This window comes from Bos indicus, chromosome 5, assembly GCF_029378745.1.
Source record: "Bos indicus isolate NIAB-ARS_2022 breed Sahiwal x Tharparkar chromosome 5, NIAB-ARS_B.indTharparkar_mat_pri_1.0, whole genome shotgun sequence".
In the NCBI taxonomy this organism is placed as follows: domain Eukaryota; kingdom Metazoa; phylum Chordata; class Mammalia; order Artiodactyla; family Bovidae; genus Bos; species Bos indicus.
In genome coordinates this window covers 112,557,801-112,573,543 of record NC_091764.1, presented here as the reverse complement: position 1 = coordinate 112,573,543, position 15,743 = coordinate 112,557,801, and the positions used below count along the sequence as shown (strand labels likewise).

At 40.9% G+C, this 15,743-nt stretch overlaps 1 protein-coding gene across 1 annotated transcript in view; it reads left to right on the top strand.

Moving 5' to 3' along the window:
* SLC25A17 (solute carrier family 25 member 17) overlaps positions 1 to 7,626 on the top strand; it is a 42,832-nt gene extending 35,206 nt beyond the window's left edge. The window contains exons 6-9 of the mRNA XM_019961859.2: positions 130 to 275; positions 364 to 459; positions 2,619 to 2,701; positions 6,578 to 7,626. Coding sequence (XP_019817418.1) covers positions 130 to 275; positions 364 to 459; positions 2,619 to 2,701; positions 6,578 to 6,725 — 473 coding nt within the window. The 3' untranslated portion in view covers positions 6,726 to 7,626. The remainder of the gene's footprint in view (positions 1 to 129; positions 276 to 363; positions 460 to 2,618; positions 2,702 to 6,577) is intronic.
* The last annotated feature ends 8,117 nt before the right edge of the window (positions 7,627 to 15,743 follow it).

Here is a 15,743-nt window from a genome sequence, read left to right as displayed (position 1 = left end):
GAAGCAGTTAACGGATTAACTTGTCATTGCCAGAAGGAAATCTTGATAGAATCAGTCTGGCCTGTGTTCTGGGCACGTTGTCTTTCTAGTTAGGGGATTGTCCTCAAAGGTCCTTGATTTCTCGCTTAGATGCTTTTCACCAGATCATCCGGGATGAAGGGATCCTGGCTTTATGGAACGGCACCTTTCCCTCCCTGCTGCTGGTCTTTAATCCTGCCATCCAGTTCATGTTCTATGAAGGCTTAAAACGGCAGCTTTTAAAGAAACGAACGAAGGTAAGCCCTGATCTTGAAAGCTGCAAACAGCCCCTGACCCCTTCTCACTGTGTGGACTGATGCAGTTCGTTCTTTCTTTGCCTTGCAGCTTTCTTCCCTGGATGTGTTCCTCATTGGTGCAATTGCCAAAGCAGTCGCCACCACGGTCACCTATCCTATGCAGACAGTACAATCAATTCTGAGGGTGAGTGCTAGGCTTCTCCTGCATTTAGACAGACAACATTCTAAAATAATGTGGTTTCTTTGTTTGAAGCAGTGTTAATAAAGCCGTGAAGTGCTCCAGAGCATTTCTCAGCCAATTTCCCGTTGTTTGATATTTTGCTAACTAGTCAGGCTGTCAGTTGGTTTTCTCTTTGGTTTGGAACAAAGTTTACACTTTGAATTTCTTTGGTCACCTGCTGTCTTAGAAAATCCAAGTATGGAGGAAGTTCTTTAAAGACCTCAGGAACATAATAAGCTTGCTTCCTTCACATTCAGGTTGATTGGCCTGGTGCATAGGGTAGATTTCCCTTTACAGAATCAGAGATTCATTCAGAAGGAATGAATGATGTAGCTTTCCTGAAGTATTTTCAAATTTCTAGTTTCTCATTCATTCAATTATTTATTCTTTGAAATATTTTTTTAAGTACCCATTCTACGAGCAACTGGGGTGCACGTGGTGAATAAAAGCCATAGTCCCTGCCCTTGGGAGTTAACCGAGGAGAGAGCGAACAAGTAAATCAGCATAAATAAGTAACTGCAGGTTGAGGAAGGAGCTATCAAGGAAGTAAGCCACATTCTGTGATTTAGTGGAGAGGGCCACAGTGGGGGTCTTCTAAGATGGCACGATTGGGGTGGGTCCTCTGAGGAGCCCTGTGTAAATCAAGACTTAAAGGAAGGTAAGGACCCAGCCATGCAAAGAGCAGAAGAAAGAGCTTTCCAGGTAGAGGGAACATGGTGTACTAAGAGCTTGATGAATCCTAGCAACTGAAAGGGAGGCCACTGGCTGGAGGTGGCTCAAAAGGAGATCAGAAAAGAAGCAGGATGGCTATGAGTGATGACTGGATTTTATTCTCACTGCAATAGGAAACCGTTGCAAGGCTTTAGACAAGAATAATGTGATCTCATTTATAATTTGAGAAGACTACTATGACTATTCAGGATAAGAGAAAAGGGAGTTTCAGGTTAGGAGGCTATTTTGGTCACATGTGTATGAGATGCGATGGTGGAAAGGGAGGGATTCAAGTTGTGTTTGGGAGAAAAAATTCAAAGGACTTAAACCGATGAGTAAAATGGAGGCGTTAATGAAAGTATTTTAGTTTGAAAAGATTATTCCCTTCTGTTAAAAGTATTTTTACCAATGGACTATTTTTCAATTGGTACTTAATATAAAGAATTTCAGTTGCAGTCAAATAAATGTATTTTGACATTTTTATAATAGAAACATAACATGCAGAGCTTGGACTACAGAGATTCTAACTGATTAATGTTTGTCATAACTTCTTAAAAGACTGGAAGCCATTCCATCAGTATCTAAATCTTCATCCTGGGCGTGATTTTTTCTTTTGAGGTAGAATTTTCTCCATGATTCTCTGTAAAAATGAAAACTCTCATGCTTGCTTCACTGGAAAAAAATTCTTATTTTCACTTATTTCATTGAAATATTTCATTTGTTTCATTGAAAAAATAGGCTTAATGAAATCTAAATCTAAAAAAGCCACCAGGGGCTTCCTTAGTGGTTCAGATGGTAAAGAATCTGCCTGCAGTATAGGAGATCCAGGTTCGATCCCTGGGTCGGGAAGATTCCCCTGGAGAAGGGAATGGCAACCCGCTCCAGTATTCTTGCCTGGAGAATTCCATGGACAGAGGAGCCTGGCGGGCTACAGTCCACCAGGTTGCAAAAGAGTCGGAGGACACGACTGAGCGACTAACACTTTCACTTTCACATATTAAAAGGGTATTTTTATTACCATGTGCTGTAAGATGTTACTCCAACATAAGTGGAAATTAAGATTAAAAAAAAGTGATAACAGGGCTTCCCTGGTAGCACAGTGGTAAAGAGTCCACCTGCCAAACGCAGGAGACTCGGGTTTGATTCCCCTGGGAAGGTCCTGCATGCCGTGGAGCAGTTAAGCCTGTGCGCCACAACTGTTGAGCCTGTGCTCGGCAACAAGAGGAGCCGCCGCAGTGAGAAGCCCAGCGACTGTAACCAGAGGGTAGCCCCGCTCAGTGGAACTAGAGAGCAGCCCGCGCCCAGTGACAGAGACGCAGCACAGCAAAAAAAGAAACAATAAATAAGTAAAAATTTTTAAAAAAGAAAGCGGTAACAGATGGTAATTATTTGTCTTGTTCCTTCTTCCTTAGTTTGGACGTCACAGACTCAACCCAGAAAACAGAACACTGGGGAGTCTTCGGAACATTCTCTATCTCCTTCACCAGCGAGTAAGGTGAGCTTTGTAGATGTTTCACATTCTGTCCTCTCTTTTAACAGCTGTCTCTGCCAAGAAGTGGTTGGATTTGCTTATCTTGTATTTTTGCCTTGGCAGCGGCATCCTGAAAACTTCTCCCTTGCCTGCTGTGCTCAGACATTTCTCATTTAGGAGCTTAGTGACACATGAGAGCATTTAGGGAAATTGTGGAAAAGTTCATGTCCTTGGTTCTTCGTTAGTTAGAAATATTCAGGACTTTTTTAGAAAGGGAATCCTCCAGTGAAATCCTGCCATTTGCAACAACATGGATGAACCTTGAGTGTTTTGTTAAGTGAAATAAGTCAGGCCGAGAAAGACAGATGCTTTGTGCTTTCACTCAATGTGGAATCTGCAGACAGACAAACTCATCAGTGCTGAGAACAGATGGGTAGCTTCCAAAGAGGAAGAGGGTTTGAGGGTTTGAGGGCAAAGTGGGTGAAAGGAGTCAGCTGTATGGTAGCAGCTGATTATGGGACCTGTGGTGGTGATCACTGTGCGGTGTATAGAGAGGTCAAGTATAATGCTGTACACCTGAACCGTGGCATTTCCCTATAGCCCAGTTGGTAAAGAATCCGCCTGCAATGCAGGAGACCCCGGTTCAATTCCTGGGTCGGAAAGATCTGCTGGAGAAGGGATAGACTACCTACTCTAGTATTCTTGGGCTTTCCTTATGGCTCAGCTGGTAAAGAATTCACCTGCAATGCAGGAGACCTGGATTCGACCCCTGGGTTGGGAAGATCCCCTGGAGAAGGGAAGGGCTACCCACTCCACTGTTCTGGCCTGGAGAATTCCATGGACTGTTTAGTGCATGGGGTCGCACAGAGTCGTGCATGACTGAGTGACTTTCACACCTGAAACAAAGGAGAGCCCTCCTGTAATCTAATCTAGAGACTGCTCTGCTGAGTAGTGCTCCATTGATCACGTATCCCAAAACCCCTTGTTAGAAATAAGCAGGTGTCAGAGAGCCGCAGTCATCATGGGAAAGGGAAGGAGGGTAGGCAGAGGAACAACAGCTGTAATCTCAGTTACGACAACAGTGATGATGATGGCGAGGGGAGTTAGCGTTTTTGAGCTATTATGTGGCAGACACTAAGCCAGATGCTCTACTTGGGTAATCTCACTTAATCCTCACAACAGCCCTTTGAGGCAGGTACTGTCGTCATCTCCCCATTTCTTTTAAAGGGGAAATCAAATAGGTCAGCACCTTTGAGGCAGAAGCTATTATAACTTTATTAGTGTTCCTAGAGGTAAGATATTTTAAACTAAGTTTATTATAAAAATAGAATATGCTTGGGATAAAAAATCAAAGATAAAGAATTGGTGTAAAGCTGAAAAAACAAAAATGCTGATCATACCAAGTGTTGGCAAGAATGAGGCAACTAGAACTTTCCTATGCTGGTGGGAATTAAGAATGGCACAAGCATTTTGGAATGCAGTGTGGCATCTTCTTATAAAGTTAAACATACACCTCCTATAGACCCAGCCATTCCCTTTCAAGGTGTTTACCCAAGACAAATGAAACATGTCTACACAAAGACCTGTGCATAAATGTTAGTAACAGCTTTATTTGTTAGAGCCCAAAACTGGAAACATCCCAAATGTCCATCATTGAATGAGTAGGTACAAGTTCTGATATACCTGTACAGTGGGATACTGTTCAGAAAGGAAAAAGAAATAATTATTGATACACGCAAAAATGTAGGTGGATCTCAGAATAGTTCCGCTGAGTAAAAGAAATCAGACAGAAAAGAATTCATATTGTATGATTCCACTTTCATGAATCCACCTGCCAGTGCAGGAGACGGAAGAGATGTGGGTCCAATCCCTGGGTTAGGAAGATCCCTTGGGGAAGGAAATGGCAACCCACTCCAGTATTCTTGCCTGGGAGCTTCATGGACAGAGGAGCCTGGTGAGCTACAGTCCATAGGGTCGCAAAAGAATTGGACACGACTGTGCACACACACACGCTCATCACTCAGACTTAGAAAATGATCTACAGTGACGGCAAAGGAACGTGAGGACAGCGTCCTCCTGGGGATGACGGATGGTGGGTACGTTCATGACCTTGAACGTGGTGATGGTTCACGGATGTACCCACCAGTCAAAACTCGTCAAACTGAAATCATTTAAACTTCAATAAAGTTATAAATACATGCATATCTACACTGTTTTCTGTCTCTTTTCCAGGAGATAGTCACTATTAAAAAGTATATGTATTTCCAAAATACTGTATAAAAAACATATATTTTCCACTCCATTTCCAGCCCCCTCTCCTCTCTGGAGAATAGTAGGTGGTGCTGGAAATTCCCAGCTTCTGATCTTTGCTTGGTCTGTCTGGTGACCAGCCCCACCCAGGAGTCCAGCACGGATCACCTCATTAGAACAGAAGACACTGCTGCCACCCAGGACTTAAGGGATTTAGGAGCTCTGTGTCAGGAACTAGGATCAAAGACCAATTGTTAGAATAAAGAAATGTTCCTAGTGTTCTTTTCACTTAGGAAATTATAAGCAAGAGCTCCTAAAACTCTGTGCCAGGAACTGAGGACAGGGACTAATAGATTTTTTTTTTTTTCTGTTATCTCCTAGCAGACCTCACCTTGAGAAATACCAAGGTGGAGTTTCTTGGGTTTCTTGGGGGAACATAAGTTAGCCAGTGAACGAGACATTCATGAGTCAAAGCTTTTCATTTCTATTTATCACATGATTCACTCCAAATAATAGGTTTTCACACATAGCAAGTATGTAAAATGTAGAATAGCTCCTGAATGGAGCACTTGACTTTTAATATCTCAGTCTGCATGCGTGCTACATAGAGCCCTGGAGTTGCTGATGAACTAGCAGATGAGATTAATTCACTCTCAATAATTAGCTCTGGAGACATCATTTACTCAGCTTCTGTTTCTAGCTGAAGCATTCTTCTCTGTTGTTGGAGCAGTCGTTCTAAAGGGCTGGTGTCCAGGCGGGCCTTGTTATCCTCATCACCTGGGAGCTTATTAGCAATGCAGATTCTTGAGTCCCATCCCAGGCTTAATGCTTCGGAATCTCCGTGGATAGGACCCAGCAATCTGTGGTTCACCGAGCCTTCCCAGTGATTGTGACATACACTAAATTTGAGAACCACGGAGTTAAAGGGTCAAATGTACAGAAAGACTCGGTATTGGAGAGATTTTCATTCCTGTCACTTTCTCTAGTTCTGTTCAGGCTGCGATGATCTAAACCAATTGGCAGCTCTCCTACCATTTAGGGACTGTTGCTGCTGCTGCTGCTAAGTCACTTCAGTCGTGTCCGACTCTGTGAGACCCCGTAAGCCCAGAGACGGAAGCCCACCAGGCTCCCCCGTCTCTGGGGTTCTCCAGGCAAGAACACTGGAGTGGGTTGCCATTTCCTTTTCCAGCGCATGAAAGTGAAAAGTGAAAGTGAAGTTGCTCAGTTGTGTCCGACTCTAGCGACCCCATGGACTGCAGCCTACCAGGCTCCTGCGTCCATGGGATTTTCCAGGCAAGAGTACTGGAGTGGGACTGTTAGGTTGAAATAACTTTGTTGAGAGAGCCTTAAAAAGTCAAGATCTAAAAGTTCTTTGTTAATCTTAGATGTTGGCATTAAAATGGTTTTAGGATTTTAGGATCTGTACCCTGTCTGTGAGAACCTATCATCATTCCGCTGATTAATCATGGCTTTGAAGAAATAATCAACTTTTGTCAATTCCCAAGCACCTTCAAAGATAAAGTACTTAAGTAACAGAAGTCTGTTAATATCTAAAACTTTGATTGCTTCTTTTGATCCTAAGAAGAAGCCTTTGCAAAGTAGTATGTTTCTTTGAAAACCTTTTGTTTTTTCCTCATCCCTTCCTTTCAGGCGTTTTGGAATTGCGGGACTCTACAAAGGCCTTGAAGCCAAGCTGCTGCAGACAGTCCTGACTGCTGCTCTCATGTTCCTCGTTTACGAGAAACTGATGGCTGCCACCTTCATGGTCATGGGGCTGAAGAGCACGCGCAAGCACTGAGGCACCTCTCAGCCCCCGGCGCTCAGAAGTGCTCCAGACGGGGGGCGTGCGTGATTCCACTGTACTTGCCCCTTCCTCTGAGAAGTCTACCCTCATTGGCTTGAGATACATCCAGGGTTGTAGCCAGCTTGACTCATTACCAACTTAACTCTTTTGATGGTTGGTTGAGTTTTGTGGAGGAGGTTGGACCAATGGCCATATGAAAAGAACACATGATCGAAAACCTAAAAATGAAACTTGATGGGGATTTATTGATTTTCCTGAAGGGAATGGACTATTGCTCTCATGTATAATCTTCTCCAGTTAAAGTCTTTTTGAAATTTACCAGCTATTCTCTTTCCCTGAACCACCCCCCGGCTCCAGGTTCTACAGCCGATTTGCTACCATGTAATTCTCTTGGTATTCTCCTCCTATATACTTTTGCACGTCTCCATCTTGGTATTTTCCTCACTAAAAATGTTATGACTATGCCACAGGCATGCCTATTATTCTTGAGCTTTTTTTCTCCTGATTCAGGAAAGATATCTTCTTTAGTGTGTGAGCTATTTATTTTGTGGGGGAAATGAAAATGATTAATTCCAAATGATTCTCTTATAAACTGTAAGCATCACTTATTCTTTCGTATCTGACATAATTAAAAAATATTTATTTTGAATCAACCTTTTCACTACAGAATTTGAGGTTTTGTGTTCATCCATATGGGCCCCAGTAAATTGTAAGCACAAAAGCGATTCTTCAAATTTGCCCTTTAGAGTATTACATTGGGTTTACAACCAGCTGGTAAAAATCACAGAAAAGGGAAAGGGAGCAGATACCTTGTTTAGGCTCTGGAATACTGTCTTCTTTTGTAAACTCATGGTAGAGGCTGTATATTTTGAGAATAAACTTCTGGTTAAGGTTATTTCTGTTTGAAAATGTTGCTTAGAGTCCTGCTACTCAAAGTGTGGATCCCAAACAGTAGCATCAACATCACCTTGGGAGCTTGTTGGACATGCCATCCCAGACTTTCTGAATCATCTTCTGTGTTTTAACAAGATACTCACGTGATCTGTACTCATCAAAGTTCAAGAGAACTTAGAGCTCCTGACTCCACCGAAGATGCAGTTGGTTTCAATTATGGAAACCAAACATCGATATCGAAGGAAAGGTAGACTAATGTATTATATTAGAGCATCCTGTGAAAAGACCAGAAGTTCTGTCATCATTTACGTTCACCTCACAGCACATGTTCAGGTTGGTAGGACTTTCATTATGTGGTCAACAATGAATTTTGACGTCTCAAGGCACTCAAGAAGCAAACCCTCTTGACATGAGTAGAACAGCAGCTTTTTTAGACCTTATTTTAGCCCCTATATCAAAATGACAGGTTTTTCATTTATAAGTCTTATTCAGTCAATTAAAGTAATAATGAAGTGTCTGTGTCTATTCTATACTAGTATTTAAGTTCAATTTTGAGAGTGGAAATTTATTTTCTCTCATCCTGGTGGTAATTTCAAAATACATGATTATTAGACTAGTAATAATCAAAAGATCATTGTGTTGTTCTAGAAAACAAAACCTAAGAGGAACTTGTAATCAGAGAACTAGACTGAACACTTCTCTAAAAGCTAGAGAATTGGCCCCACTAACTGCTTTTTATTTTATTTATATATTTTATTTTTTAAAGTGTGTGTGTGTGTGAATGTGTCAAGGCTTGAGTGGGGACTTGGGAGAAGAATGACCATAAAGATGCCATGTGTACTTTTGTTATTCTTTTAATTTTTAATTTTGATGTTCACTTTGGAACTTGAATTTTGAGCTCAGGGTATTATGAATTGTTGGTATGTTAAAATAATTCCCAAGTCAGGATATATAGTTATATTGGATGTTTATGATGTGGGAATGTATCTGATGCTTCTTTTTTATCTGATTTTATGAGGAAACAATTTCACTTTGAGGTTTATGTTCCCTGTGGAAGCTAAGCTCACTATGAGTTAATAACTCACCCAGTTTTATAACCTTTGATTGTTAATAAGTTGCTTGAGAAAACTAAGGAGCTGAATTCTATAGTAGGGGAAGGGAAGACTTTCTTTCTGATTCTTTATGCAGTTTCTCTAGAAAATGAGGATTAAGAACCTTAGAGATTATGTTAGAAAATTTCATCTGTAAGCATTTAATCTGTGCTTTAAAGTGGACATTAAATGTCCTTTCTTGTCTATTTTACTGTTAAGTTTGAAACACAAAAATAGGATTTACCATCAGAACATAAGCAGTTGGAGTTAGAATCTTGGGTTTTATTCTCAGCTCTGCCACTAACAAGTTATGTCATCTTGTGTTTCGGCTTTTTTATAAGTGGAGGCAATAATACGATCGATCCATCTCAGAGGGTATTTGAGAGCTCATAATGTCAGCTAAATCCCTTTATGATCGTGGGAGAAGGAAGATCTGAGTGAAACTTGTAACAAGCCCAGATTTATATGGCAATTTCCCTTCTTAAAGCTTATACACTTTCTCATTTTATAATCCCAATACCTCTGTGAAATAGGGGGCAAGTAACCATATTCCCATTTAATTAATAAGGAAATTGAGACAGCTATCAAATGACTTGGCTGGTTGGAGCCAGGACTAGAGTTGGGTTTCCTGCAGTCTAGTGTAATGATTACAAGAATGGGTTCTGGAGGTAGACCCAAGTTCAACTCTGGTCTTGCTCTCTGCCAGCTGTGGGAACAAGGCAATTGCCAAATGGGTATAAAACTCCGTTTTCTCAACTATGAAATGGAGATGATGATAAACCTACCTCATAGGGTGATTGTGAAGATTGAATGAGATCATATATATAAATTTCCTAGCACAAGGCTTGCCATATAGGAAGAGCTAGATAAAAGTGACGACTATTACTACAGTATTATTATTGATGAAGGATATGACTGAATAGATGCAATTGTAGTTCAGTGGAAAGCACTCTGGGTTTTGAGTCAGATCTAGGTTCAGACTTTCATTCTATCACTTAAAAGCATTGTGGTGTGGAGTCACAGATGTAGAGGATGGACTTGCCATGGGGAACAAGGGTAGGGATGGATTGGGAGATTGGGGCTGATATGTACATACACTGTATATAAAATAGATGGCTAATTGGGACCTACTGTATAGCACAGGAAACTACTCAATACTCTGTAACTACCTATATAGGAATAGAAACTAAAAAAGTGTGGATATGTGTATGTGTGTAGCTGATTTACTTTGCTATATAGCAGAAACTGGCATGGAACTGTGAATCAGCTATACTCCAATGAAGTTTAATTTTTTAAAAAAAGCATTATAGCCACAGACAAGTCATTTCCTCTCCTTTCTTAGTCTTTATGTGTTTATCTGTCCAATAGAAATGATTACCAGGCAAGGCTATTTTATATATGTGTGTGTGTGTGTGTGTGTGTAATTTTTTAATTTTTAGAACCAGCCTTGCAAGGTAATCACTTCTGTTGGCTGGGTGAGGATGTATGTGTATATGTGTGTGTGCGCTTAGTCGCCCAGTCATGTCCAACTCTTTGTGACCCCATGGGCTGTAGCCCTCCAGACTCTTCTGTCCATGGGCATTCTCCAGGCAAGAATACTGGAATAGGTTGCCATGCCCTCCTTCAGGGCATGCCCTCCTTCCCAACCCAGGTCTCCCTCACTCCAGGCAGATTCTTTACCAACTGAGCCACCAGGGAATCCCATATATATGTATATATGCATCTGGCAGAGTATATGACCTATAAATATGCTTAATAAATGCCAAGGTTTTCCACTCAGATGTAATTGACATATAACATTTTATTAGTTTCAGATGTACAATGGAGTGATTGCATATAGGTATATATCGCAAAATGATCACCACAGTAAGTCGTAAACATCTACCACCAAAACATGCACCAGATAAATGCTGTTTAAACCAAGAAAGCCAACTATATTTTACTTTGAGACAGTATTTCGTCTTCCCATTTGTTTTATTAGTGAACATTTCTTTTCTGGAAGGCTTTTGTGTACCTCATCAAAAGTGAAGCCAAACCCAGTAATTTTATGTTTTAACCACTACAAGAGTCCCTTGGACAGCAAGGATATCATCCAGTCAACTCTAAAGGAAATCAACCCTGAATATTCATTGGCTCCAGTACTTCGGCCATATGATGTGAAGAGTCAACTCATTGAAAAGAGCCAACTCATCTTTCCCTAATACTGGGAAAGATTGAGGGCAGGAGGAGAAGGGGGTGACAGAGGATGAGATGGTTAGATGGTATCACCAAGTCAATGGACATGAGTTTGAGCAAACTCCGGGAGATAGTGAAGGACAGGGAAGCCTAACATGCTGCAGTCCATGGGGTTGCAAAGTGTCAGACACGACTGAGTGAATAAACTGATTGACTGACTAGACGGTAAAGAATATGCCTTCAGTGCAGGGGATCCAGGTTCAATCCCTGGGTCGCAAAGATCCCCTGGAGAAGGAAATGGCAACCCACTCCAGTATTCTTGCCTGGAGAATTCCATGGACAGAGGAGACTGGTGGGCTACAGTCCAGGAGGTTGCAAAGAGTTGGACACAACTGAGTGACTAACACTTTTCTTTAAGTGACTGAACAATAATCCAACATTCAGATGAAGGCACCCAAATGTTTATCAGTTCATCAGTAAAATATGAACTGCTTCAGTAGCACTGAGTCACTGGCTGAGCTACTGTCTCATCTTCGCTCTCTAGAAAAGCTAAAGAATTCTGACTTCATGGCACCAAATGCCACATGTCTCTGGAGAGCCCTGCTTCTGGGCTGATGAATTACTTACCTAGCAGTGTTGACTGTCACCAGAATACCAAAGATATACAAAGGCTTGCTTGTAGAATATTTTTATATGCAGGAAATGCAACTGATGTGACCGCACAGGATTTTTACTATAGAAATGATTGGACCTTGGGTTAGGCTTTCTTTATGGGGCATACTGGTAGCCCCTGAAAATTATGTTCCTTGAGACACAACACGGTAAGAAAATAACTTACCATGGACTGCATGAGAAAAGAGAAGATAGAAAATAACTATAAAGACAGAGTGGAGAGGAAATTAGGAGACGGATATGAGGGTCAGGGGGAGGTGGGGACAAGGCACCAGTGCCTAGCATAGCACTCAAGGAAACATGCTCAAAAAATGCTCATAGACTAGGCAGTGAACTGTGGAACCCACCAAATGAGATCCAGTCTGGGGAAGGGGAAGGAAAACTTGGTTTGGAACTAACCGTGAGAATGGGTAATGGAATTTCTGTGTGTAGAGTGCCTGGTAAATGCCAGGCACAATGAACTTACATATATCTTGATACCTTTGTAATAACTCTAAATACATGAGATTGATTCCCATTAACAGATAAGATAGTTAAGGTTTCAAGGGTAATTTATCAGTGGTCACTCAATGACTGAGGGTCAGGATTTAAAATTTAGGCTGACTCCAGAACTTTCTACCTTGCCACACCACATTCTTCAGATGTCCCTAAAAGTAAGCCTTCTGAGCCAATGTGTGCATTCCCTTTTCAAACTTAGAGGAACATATGATTGAAGATGTGTAACTCTTTCTGTAATGAACTGTGTGAACCTCTATATGGTGCTACAAGGCTCAAGGGAAGCCTCTGGCCTCTGAATCCAAGGGTGGCTCCATAAATCCAAGTCTTTCTCCTATTCTTGGTGGAGATAAGGAATCAGCTCTTCCTGGAAGCCTTTCTGGAATTTTGTGTTCTCCTACCCACCCACCTCCAAAGACTTTTGTGCACCTGTACTATTTTGTATGGGCTTCCCTGGTGGCTCAGCGGTAAAGAATCTGCTTGTCAATGCAGGGGTCACAGGTTCAAACCCTGGTTCGGGAAGACCCCACATGCCGTGGAGCCACTAAGCCTGTGCACCACAACTATAGAGCCTGTTCTCTAGAGCCTGGGAGCCCCAACTAGTGAATGCCACGTGCCTAGAGCCCGTGCTCCACAAGAGAAACCACTGCAATGAGAAGCCCACGCATCACAGCTAGGAAGTAGCTCCCACTAGCTGCAGCTGGAGAAGACCCGTGCACAGCAGCGAAGACCCAGCACAGCCATAAATAAATCTTTTTTAAAAAAATCGAGGAAGTCCTTTCTATTTCTCTTTTAATTTACAGCTAGTTTATAGGTATGACATTTACAGATTTTTTTCTAATGCATTCATTCTCACTTTATTCTCTCTATTGAAAGGATTAATTACTTTTGTACTGTACAGGTGGAGAAGTGAGACACAAATCTGGGTCATGTCGCATAGCAAAGGATTGGGAGTCAAAAACAGGAGTTCCGGCCCCCTGGTAGTCTATCCAGTAAGCTTTCACTGGCTTGTACTGCTTGGAGGTTTAAAGTTTTTCTTTTAGTTTTGGAGATTTTTTTGGTTATAAAAAATAACACACAGTCATTAAAATTTTTCAGAAGATACAGAAAAGAAGAATGAAGTGAGTAAAGATATATTCCTGTATGCCTGTGTTTATATATATCTTCGTATATTCTTACTGCCCAGAAATCACTGCTAATATTTCACTATATCTATTTTCAGACTTGTTTAAATACACAAATTCACAGATATATTTAGGTAGGATTTTTAAAATGAGATCAAACTATGCCTAACTTTGTAACTTTTTGATCTCAAATATAACTTGCTGTCAATAAATATGTCGTAGTTTGTTATGTAGAATTGCATTGTATGAATGTACCCTTATCTAGTTAGACTCCTATTGATGATCGGGCTTCTGGGTTGTTTCCAATTTTTTGCTATTATGAATAATATGATAAAATCCTTTATATATGATTCCCTTTATATTTTTTGATTACTTCTTTAAGAAAAAATTTCCAGGAATCCAGTTCCTGGGTTAAAAAGGTATGCCTCTTGCAAATTATATTATTAAATTAAAACTTCATCCTGTCTATTCTTCTTATGTTCATTGTCAAGCATTTTCTGGGACTTCCCTGGTGGTCCAGTGGCTAGGATTCCATGCTCCCAGCACAGGGGTCCCGGGTTCGAGCCCTGATCAGGGAACTAGATCCCACATACCAAAACATGCCACAGCTAAAGCTCTCACATGCCACAGCTAAAAATCGCACACGCTGCAACCAAGACCCAGCACAGCCAAATAAATAAATATTTTTTAAAAATAAAATTCTCCCTTCCTTAAAAAGAAAAAGAAACTTCTTTTCTTCACCTCTACTTTGACAAACAGCAGGAGAAATTCCATTCTGGGTGTGACAGGGAAGAAAAGTTGTATGCCAGGGGCTAAGCTTTATATGCTTTTTCATTTAATTCTTGTAACAATCCTATGAAATTCCGAGTTAGGTGTATCAGAAGTAATTGTTACAGGAGTTTCAATTTGCTGAAAATTAGATTTCTTCCGGCAGATGACTGGGATCATTGAACAGCACATGCTGATGCGTAATAATTTATTGAGCACCTACTATGCTCCAGTTGCCATACTAGGTGCTTTACATAAACTGTCTTATTTAAGCCTGCTACCGAGGTGCCAAAGCTGGCATACTTTCCACAGTTTTTCGCCTTCGAGCTTTGGTTCCAAATCTGCATCCCAGCTCCCGAGTCTTTGTTAGGTGGCAAATTCTAGAGGGCAGGGACTTACTCTGAATCATTCCCTGGATCACCCGTGAACATGGGGTCACTCTGGGCATGTGCCACTGTAGAAATGCTTTAAGATGATGATCTTACTTTTACTATTTATCTTTTATTGACTTTTTACTTTATTAGTAAGCTGTTTGATGGAAGATGGCTGTTTTGGTTTTGTTTTAACCATCTGCAGCTATGGAAAACCTTTATGCCACCAGAGGGCATTGCAGTCAGCCTCCTTTATCATCATCATAAATCCCTGCAGTCACTGTGGCTGATCCATATTGATGTATACCAGAAACCAATGCAATATTGTAATTATCTTTCAATTAAAAATAAATAAAAATAAACAAACAAAGCACTGCTGTCAGAGATGCTGAGAGAAATTTGTTCCCAATTAAACTGAAGAAGGCAGAATTCTTAGGCATGATGAGCGATCAGCATAGGGCCCGTGGCTTGCGCTTGGTGGAGCGCTGCCTTGAAGAGCCTTTTTAATCTATAAAAGTGAAGAATGGAGTACGTAGTATTTGCTGAAATTATATTCTTTTACTTTTTCCTTTCCCCAGGCCTATGCCTAAACTTTTAATTCATCATCCACAATTTATAATCTTCTCTTGGCCAGATATTAAAGCCGGCTGCTCTGTCTCAATAGGAATTGAAGGCAGAGAACCAATGGACACAGTTTTTCTCCAGGAGCGTCCACCGCTTTACTGGTCTCTATTAACACTAATAAAAACTTGCAAAATGGACTGAGCCACAGCTGAGTAATTCGCTTGTTTCTGTTCACCATCTGATAGAATTGCTGATAGGCAGGGAAATGATTAAAAGGCAGAGCCGGAGGGAAAAGAGATCAAAGGCATTCTGATAATCCATGAATTTAAAAATTAGTTTAAATCTTTACTATTGTTTTTTTTTCCTATAAACAGGTACATCTTACCATATAATTTGAAATACATTTTCAAAATATTGAGGCTTCTAAGATATAGCCAACTAGAGCTCTGTCCCCTAGGAACATTTGAGATATTTATTTCACAAATACTTTTCAGTATATTTGATAAAGACTGGGGCATACAGATATGAATAATAATTAATCTTTATATATTGCTTTGCAGTGTATAGAACAATCTGGCATCTTGGAGAAGGAAATGGTAACCCACTCCAGTATTCTTGCCTGGAGAATCCCATGGACAGAGGAGTCTGGTGGGCTACAGTCCATGGGGTCACAGAGTCAGACACAACTGAATGGCTAACACTTTCACTAAGGCTTTCAAGTCTTATGAATCCTAGCATCTTTCCCTAAGGTATGATTTATGCAGTAATACCTGTGTTAAAAAAGAACAGGCTCATCATTTGAGTGTCAAGCTTTGTCTCTAACACAAAGGTCTCTGTGCTCTTTTTTTTTCCTTTGGT